The sequence below is a fragment of the Monomorium pharaonis genome, chromosome 1, assembly GCF_013373865.1.
Source record: "Monomorium pharaonis isolate MP-MQ-018 chromosome 1, ASM1337386v2, whole genome shotgun sequence".
NCBI classification, from domain to species: domain Eukaryota; kingdom Metazoa; phylum Arthropoda; class Insecta; order Hymenoptera; family Formicidae; genus Monomorium; species Monomorium pharaonis.
Genome location: NC_050467.1, coordinates 21,714,785 through 21,723,795, shown reverse-complemented (window position 1 = coordinate 21,723,795; position 9,011 = coordinate 21,714,785). Strand labels below are relative to the sequence as shown.

The window sequence follows — 9,011 nt, the reverse complement described above, 5'->3', positions numbered from 1 at the left end:
AAATTATACAAATTGCATATATTTTTGCTGAAGAACTATTCATTTCTTTGGCGTGAAATGTATGAGTATTTCTTCATCAGGTCGTAAAACGACAGAGGCAACATACTTGACCATATCGATTGTTTTTACGCTTTTTACTTTATATTTTCTGAGAATAGTAGTTAATATGATTTTCTGTTCTTGTAGAGCAAATTTCTGGCCTACACAGTTTCTTGGTCCAGCGCTGAATGGAACGTAGGCGTACGGATTCCTATCTTTTGAGTTTTCTGGAAGAAAGCGATCTGGATCGAACTTCAATGGATCCGGCCAAATTTCCGGATTTCGATGTGTCATTAAAATTGGTAGTATAACTGTAGTATCTTTTGCGAGCGTGTATTTATCTAAAATAAATGAAATTAATTAATTATACATATTTAACTTAAAACTATTGATTATCTGTGTGTCAATATATATATATATTTTTTCAAATTAAACTTTAACGTAAAATTATAATGTTAAGTTATCAATCATTATAATAACTTACGTTTAGTCATTAATATATTAAATTATGTATATATTGTTAGAAAAAACTGTATTTGTTTAGTTTTTAATAAATTTCTAGCCTATATAAATAATAAATAATAAGAATGTTAATTAAATTTGAAACTTAAAAAACGGTTTTAGAAATATTTTCCGTATTATTATATTAAATTTTACAAATACATTTATTTATAAATAAATTTGGACGTTTATAAATTTAAATTTCTTAAATTCTTTTTAATTGTCAAATAGAAAGGTATGCCCTACCTAATTTTACATCTTCTACTAGTTTCCTCGAAATTATAGCTGCACTTGGGAATATCCGGAGTGTTTCCTTTATGACTCTATCCAGATACTTTAATTTTGATAGATCTTTTGCATTGATTGGTGTATCCGAATCTCCAAAAACCTCTTTAAGTTCTTTGTGAACTTTTTCCTGTTGTTCAAAATTATTGCCCAGAAGAAAGAGAACCCAAGTCATTGCATATGAAGTTGTGTCATGCCCCTATTATTATTATTTATATTACATGTTACTTGTATAGATATATTATTAATTTAAATGTTAATAATAAAATTTTATATTGATTAAATTAGAAAATTTTAATTATATTTCTAAACTTCTCACCGCAAACATCAACGTGTCGACTTGCGATCTCAATTCATCATCGGTAAAAGGAGTATCAGTTTCTTTATTCTGATCTAATAATAGATCTAAAAACTGCTTTTCTCTTCTTCTTACCTGATACAGTATTTTTTATTAAATAAGGAAAAAGAAGATATATATATATATATATATATGTGTGTACATAACGTATATTGCATAATTATAATTTACAGTACCTATGTCAATATCATCATCCACATTTTTTACTTCCGTATAATCGCTTTGCGATTGTCGCTCAGCCCTTTTTTTATTTATTACCTAAAATTTATTTATTATAAACATTTAAATTTTTTAAACAAAATAACGTGAGAAGTTTGGTAAAACTCTGACATTGTTCTTAATCTCTTTTCTTTACCTCTGTCGTAAACTTATGCAATATGTCAATTTTTGATTTCAACTTCTTTCCTACAGGTAATGAAAAGTACAACCAGTCAATCCAATACCATGGTGTAAAGAATCGATCCAATGTTAAGTCGGACATTCTGAAAGTATTAAAGTACGATTAACGTTTAAGTTACTAACTTGTAGTAACGTTTAAGTTACTAACAATATAAAGTGTTTCATAAAAATGTTTCACATATAATTATAAATGTTACTTTATTAATAATACAAAATTTTAGAGACTGACTCCTGTAATGCTAAAGTATATTCGGTTTCGTTTTCTTGAGCATGTATATCCACACCCATGGCCGTTTCTGCAAGATAATAATTGATATTATTGGTTTGCCATGTTGCTTATAATGTTAAATTTAAACTGAATACTTATCACTTGTATGAACAACACTATTACGAAAAGTTATATTTTTTTTAAATGTAGAAAAATCTTACTAAATAAAAAATTTGTTTATAAAAACACAAGTTTGTTACTAAAGCACAATTATCTAATGTATTTTAGTGCTTTAATAACATAATAAGAATATTTGCTATTAATTATAACAAAATAACTATTAAATTTGATAAAATTAATATTAAGTACAATGTATAAGATTGTAATGGTAAATTATCATAAATTAATGAAAGAGAAGTCAATGAGCCACTGCAGGATCTTACCGTTTTATGGATTTATAACTAAAGGTAATACACAACTTTAATAACAATTATACGCGTTTAAAAACTTCAGAATAACATGGTTGAATAGATGTAATCTGCGTTTTCTTTGTTTATGTAATATTGGAAATGATCTGATAACAGATCAAAACGTTGATTTATTATACATTTAGAAACAATATATTTATTATACATTAGAAACATATTATAATTTTTACACTAAAATCCTATAGTGGCTTATTGGCCTCCTTTTTATTAATTTACAAAAATTAGTATTAGTAAATTTAAATAAATATCTTTCTTATTTTTCAAATTAACTAATAAAATAACTAATAAAATTAGTTGCTGTTTATATGACATAATGTACTCTACTAATAAAACTTTTACAGAAATAAAATTTTTACAGAAAATATTATAATTATACATTACACAAAAAATATATTTTACCACAGATAATATCAAGAGCAACGTTGGTTAAAAGAGGGCAAGCATCAATAGGTTTCTCTGGATTTTTTTCTCTTTTTTTTTCGATACATTTTAGAAGAATCTCTGCCTTTTCAAACTGAGTCACAGCAAATTGATCTAATATAGTAAAATGGAATGTTGGTCCGATAAGTTTTCTATCATGGAACCATTGTTGACCTAAAGTAACAGAAATATATTATGTTAAATGTGATATATTTATGTTGTAAAAATATTGTAAAGATAAAAAAAGAGCTGCACTGTTAATTAAAACACATAATTTTCTCGTGATCTAAATTTTTAGTCATAGAGATGTTCTGTTGTTCTTGTACATTGATAATAAATATTAAAAAGTAAAATAAACTTTGCTTATAAAAAGTAAAATAATGTTGAACTAAAATAAAAATTTCTAATACGCAAACGGTAATATATATTTAAATAAACTACACGGATTAAAACGTATTGTTTTTTAGATTATTAAAATATAAATCTTACAATTAGATGTACTTATATTAGAATATAAAATAAGTTTTTTTTTATTTAATACACACATTTATGAGTAATTACACATATTAAAATATAACAAATAAGCTTTACTGTATTGTTAGTAGAATTTTGTATTAATAAGAAGTGTGTATTATATATATAATATAATTTTATTATGCGTTCACCTGTAGATGTTAAAAGTCCATTGCCCAACCAAGGTTTTAACAAGTCATAATCGTCTCCTTTTGTAATATTCACGGTGCTGTGTAAAATATGCTGCAAATGTTGAAAAGTGATAAAATAATATTCGATATTAGATTTTAAAAAGTATATATAACATATTTATTCTATTAATATAATGAATTTTATACTCTCGCAACAAACATTAAATGATTTTTTTATGATTATTACTTCTGTTTATCAATTAATATTACTGCATCTATAAATTGTTCCGTTATAATAATAAATTTCATTTTAACAGTGAGATTTTCAAGAAGTTAATTTCTTCTTATATGTACAGTGTGCCATATAAGGAACACCAGTTCTTCCACAGTTTTTGTATACTTTATAATTAATTTATGTAATATACACATACGTAGTATATAAACAAAATACACATACGTAGTATGTGTATATATATATATATATATATATATATATATATATATACATATGTATATATATGTATGTTAATTTCTAATATGTCCCACTTATTTTTGTACATAAATAACATAAATATATAAATATGTTTCTTTTTTTTTGTTTATTTTTAGTTCTAAAATTTATATATTTGTCTTAGTTATATGTACGTAAAATTTTAATATAAAAATTAAAATTTTACTATTTAAAAGATTCTGTTTTAAGATATTTTTTTTTATTAAAAATTTATATTTGTGTAATATATTTTGTAATTCAAATTGATGCTAAAACCGTTATGTTATTAATTACATGCATTCGCTGATACTCGTGAGTTTGGGACAATTTATTATTCGATGCTTACTATCACTTTCATTATTAGAAGTTTAAAAAACTCTTACATATAAAACATAACGTAAATGTGCCACATTTATTTTTTTTAATTTAACAGCATACATTAATTTAATGTTTTAAAATTTTTACTTTAATTTACAATTTAAAATTTTAAATGCTAAAATTTAATAAAATATATTTACCAGAAAAAAAATTGTATAACAAAGTTTTAAATTGGTTTTAATAAAATATATTATTGTGCATCAGAAAAGTTTCTTTAAATAAATGCATACAGTAAAACTTTTAGCATTTTTAATATTCTCTAATAAAACAAGCGTATTTTTAATATATTAAATAATTTGTTGTACAATAATAAAGTTTTATTATGTGCATATTAACAATAAAACAATTTTTGCTACAATAATTTTTCTTCTTTTTAAATCTCTATTATTAGATTAATTTTACTTAAAAATAAATTTATGACTGTTCGAGCGTACTTTATAAATACTCGAGATAGTTTCATACTATTACTATAAAAAGATACTATTTTATTCACGACTCCACGACAGTTTTACTGCTTATAATGCTTATATAATAGAGGAAGGTCATCTGAGAAAATGAGTCGTAAATCGACATAACAGAGGTAGTACCTATAATGTTACATTTTCCGTCTCTTCTTTTATACTTATCTGCATAACCTGTTATCTGTTATACTTATAAATTAATGTATATAACAATTTCTAGATTTTTTACTTTGATGTAAAACATGAATTTTATTTTTTAATCACGTTATAAAAAATATGAAGAAAGTTACAAAAGTTTTAAGTTATTATAACAACTAAAATTGTCTAATATCAATAATATACTTATTGTTATTTAAATTACGCAATTTGCTAAATGTATGTATAATTGTAAGAATATTATTTTTATTTTTGAAGAATTTGTTTTAATTGCTTTTAGAAACAAACCATAGATATATAACATATGGGTTTTAATTCTTTAATTGTCTAAATAGATCCTATTTCTATCAGTATTAATAAAGTGTAAGTTTATTTTTTAGAAATTAGAGTGTGTTGTTTTAAAAAGTGATATTAGCGACTTTCTTCTAATTGTCGCAAAAAAATAGAGAATAAAATTTGCTCTAAAAAATTGATTTTAGGTTCAGGTACCTCTAAATATTCTGGCTTAAACATCCAAACAATAGGCATGGTTCCAAACCATTGTACAAATATTCCTTCTTTACGTGTCTTCTCCATACATGATATCATCCATTTCGTACGTTCTAAATTAAATTTATTAATTTTTATATTAGTTTAACTATTAGATTAAATCTGAATAAACTTTTTGTTTTAACCAATGTACGAGTGCCTTGTACAAAAAAGTAATAATAAACCTTATACATTATATAAAGTTCTTTACCATATGGCGATTGTTTTATTAATTCAAAAGTTGAACCAATAATAAAAGATCCTTCATCGATTTGGGGAAAGTTTTTAAATTTTTGACGAGTAACATATTGTTCATATACTAGCGACAGAATTGCGAAGATCACAATAATGCAAAGAGTGCATAGTATCAAAAAGATAAGATCCATTCTATCTGCAAACACTTTAATTGAATTACTAAATAAAAATAAGTACATTATTAGATTTAATAAAGGGACTTTGCTAATAGTACACTAAGAAAAATAAAGTGACAATGTTTTCAGCTCTACTATATTTTCAATACTGATTTAAAATGTTGTTCAATAATGTTTTTAATTGCGTGCGCATTTTCAGTATACTAATTTTGTTGTTATTTATTATATAGAGTTTAGTTTTTGTTTATTGTAAAAATCAAAATGAAAGTATATAAATAAACAGTACAAGAACATACTCAAAAGTTGTCTCTTAAGTAAGCTACTTTTAACTTATTTATTGTGGTAAAAATGTCTTTTGTATTCTGACACGTGTTATAAATAATCTAATAATGATTTAAGCGAGTATATTAGTGTCAATTTTTATTCAATTTTATAATTAATGTTTTAATAATACTGAAAAAAGTGCTTTTTAATACTTACGTATGTTACATTAGAATTGTTAATATTTCAGATGTACTTCAATATCTTATCAATATTTTTTACACACGATTTTTTCCTTTCTTTTACTTAAAATCCAGTAGAATGACACTGCAAAGACAATATCTTTCATATATACCTCTTCTTCACTTCGTGCACGCAATCACTATGATGAATACTCTTACACCCATTGGATAATGGCACATATTTGTAGTCGGTTACGTAACTCAATCTCGCTTCAAGAGCGTATCTGAAACGAAATACTTCGCATGGAGTTTTATGTTCTGAGACGATTTAGTAGTTATATTTTGATTAAAGATTAATTGAAACTTATTAGTTATAAATTATTCAAAGAACAAGTAGAATAATTACAAATATATGGATTTTAATTTTAATTTTTCAATTTACTTATTTTGAAATTAACTTTTTAATAAGAAATGATAACCAAAAGTACATCAAATTAATGTCGACTTGATGTTTTTCCATTGGAATTGATTTAACAACAATTTGATGTTGTTTTGACGATAAGTCATCTTTTACTGGAGTAATACTAGGTAGCTTTTCAAGCACATGTATCTCTGATATTGTAATATCTATTCTTTAACTAACTTGTTACGTAATAAATAATGCATAAAATTAAATTTGTTAAAAGAGTAACGTGTAATAATAAATTACTTTCTAAAAATAACTATTCTATTTTTGTCTTGTCAGCGCACAACACTGCCGTTTTATCTACGTACTATCGCTAATTACACCGTTTGTCTAACTACTACGTAAAGAAACATGTTATATGTTTAATTCATTTCGACTTTAATTACGTATTATTTAACCTTTATGTTGCGTTTTATGTTGTGTTGCAATATTGATAATGATCTGATTACAGATCAAAATGTTTATTTGTTATAATTATTGATATAATATATTTACTACAACAACATCGTGTAGTGGTTTATTTGCCCTTTCTTTCTATTATGTGAAATAATTATTTTTAAACAGTAATTTGTTATTATTACGCGTTATTTAAAAAAAAAATTATTTGATAGATTACTCATTACGTAATGATACAGTTAAAGAATACATATTACAATATCAAAAATATGTGAAACACATGTGCTTGAAAAGCTATCTAATATTATTGAAGTGAGAAATGACTCAACATAAAATAATTCGTCAAAACATCAAGTTGATATCGAATCTCTTCCATCAAACATTAAGGCGACATTAATTTGATATATTTTTGATTATCATTTCCTACTAAAATGTTATTAATTTTAAAATAATAAATGTAAATTTAAAAATGAAAATTAAAATCTATATGTTTGTAATTATTATAAATTTTTTATTAAAGATGCTTACTTACCTGTTAACATATTAATTTGTTTAATTCTGTAGCAAAGATATAATAATAACAACAACAAAGATATAGTAAGTTAATTGCCATTTAAACAAAACAAACAGTTGATAATTTTTACAGAAAATATTAGAAAATTTCTAAGTATATAATTTCTGATGCCTCGAGATTAAACTTTTTTTATGATAATAATTAAGTTAATAACCTTATTTATATTAACACAACGTAGTATCAACTGATGAACAGAAGTATCTATAAAGTTAATTGAAGTTAAAGATCAACTGATCAAAGATCCTTAGAGTTTGCGATATTGGAAACTCGATTCGCATTTTTGATTCGAGAAAAATTTACTGCTTTATATATATATATATATGATTAAAATTAAATTTTGAAAATAAATTGCGAACAAAAAACACTTTACACACCACGTTTTTATACTAGTAATTAAGCTTGCAATTTTTACTTCTAATTAAGCGCCTCAAAAATAAGATTGTAGCTTTAAATACATAAATAGAAATAAATAAATTTAAAAGGTTTAATTTAGATTATAAATACGTTACTTGCATATATTGTAACATTTCTATAAATCTCTTAATCAAATATAATTTTATTCATAATTAAGAAGTTTTGCAAAAATTTATATAAACATTAAATAGATACATTTTTTCGTAAATGGCATTTGTTATAATAAACTAAAAAATGGTAAATAAGCAATATTATTCTTGTGTTTTTATTTATTGTGTTTTTTACCCTTAGAAAATAAATATACTGTACGCTACAATTAAAAATTTGAATGTAACTGAACGCATTAACATTGCATGTATTATACATAAAATTTGTACATACGTGTAACAATAAAAAATAAACAGCTAATAACAATTAAAAATTAAACATTATTGAAAGAAAAATCACGAAATTAAGAAGTTTAAATACAAAATATAAAAAATGTAAAAAAAAAGATTAATAAACATTGTTTAATTTTAATTCTTATTTTTTATCCATATTTGACGCTAATTTTATTTCTTGTAAACTGAAACATGATTTTTCTGTATACTAAAACTAATTTTTTGTTTATCACTGTTTTGGCTTAGATCGTATTTATTAATATTTGTCATCATATTGAAAATTGTACGTATTATTTGTCCAGATAGCATTTATCGTTCTGTTAACTTAAAATACCCATAAGGCCAGATGCCAGATTGTATTAAACAATAATAATGTATATTATTATAATAGAAGTGTAATTGTACTAATAGCTTATACAGCACAATATAAACAATTGGGACATAAGATGTCTTGAAGATATGTTTTAAACATTTTTTACAAATATGATTAAAAAACATCTTAAAGACGTCTTTAAGATATTTTATATATCAATTTTTGATATTGTGCTGTCTGGGAAATTTCGATATTTTCGTTCGAATTTTGTGTTTAAGTAAAAATATTACCCATGTAAA

The 9,011-nt window shown here is 23.5% G+C and overlaps 1 protein-coding gene across 1 annotated transcript; it reads right to left on the bottom strand.

Annotated features, from left to right (window-relative positions):
* LOC105830140 (cytochrome P450 4C1) lies at positions 1-6,406 on the bottom strand. Its single transcript, XM_036295445.1, has 11 exons — positions 6,207-6,406; positions 5,567-5,746; positions 5,317-5,429; positions 3,364-3,454; positions 2,678-2,872; positions 1,812-1,878; positions 1,539-1,665; positions 1,355-1,441; positions 1,145-1,258; positions 787-1,024; positions 1-380 (listed from the first exon to the last, which is right to left on the bottom strand). Exons 2-11 carry the CDS (start codon positions 5,739-5,741, stop codon positions 40-42), a joined length of 1,548 nt encoding a protein of 515 aa, XP_036151338.1. The 5' UTR covers positions 5,742-5,746; positions 6,207-6,406; the 3' UTR covers positions 1-39.
* Between the last annotated feature and the right edge of the window lie 2,605 nt (positions 6,407-9,011).

Bases quoted from the DNA above. Each gene is read 5' to 3' on its own strand.
- LOC105830140 (XM_036295445.1), bottom strand. From the start codon at position 5,741: ATGGATCTTATCTTTTTGATACTATGCACTCTTTGCATTATTGTGATC. The intron at 2,873-3,363 runs GTGAACGCATAA...CTGTTACTTTAG, and splicing joins TGGACTTTTAACATCTACAG to GTCAACAATGGTTCCATGAT. The intron at 1,259-1,354 runs GTAAATTATAAT...ATACTGTATCAG, and splicing joins ATGATATTGACATAGGTACT to GTAAGAAGAAGAGAAAAGCA.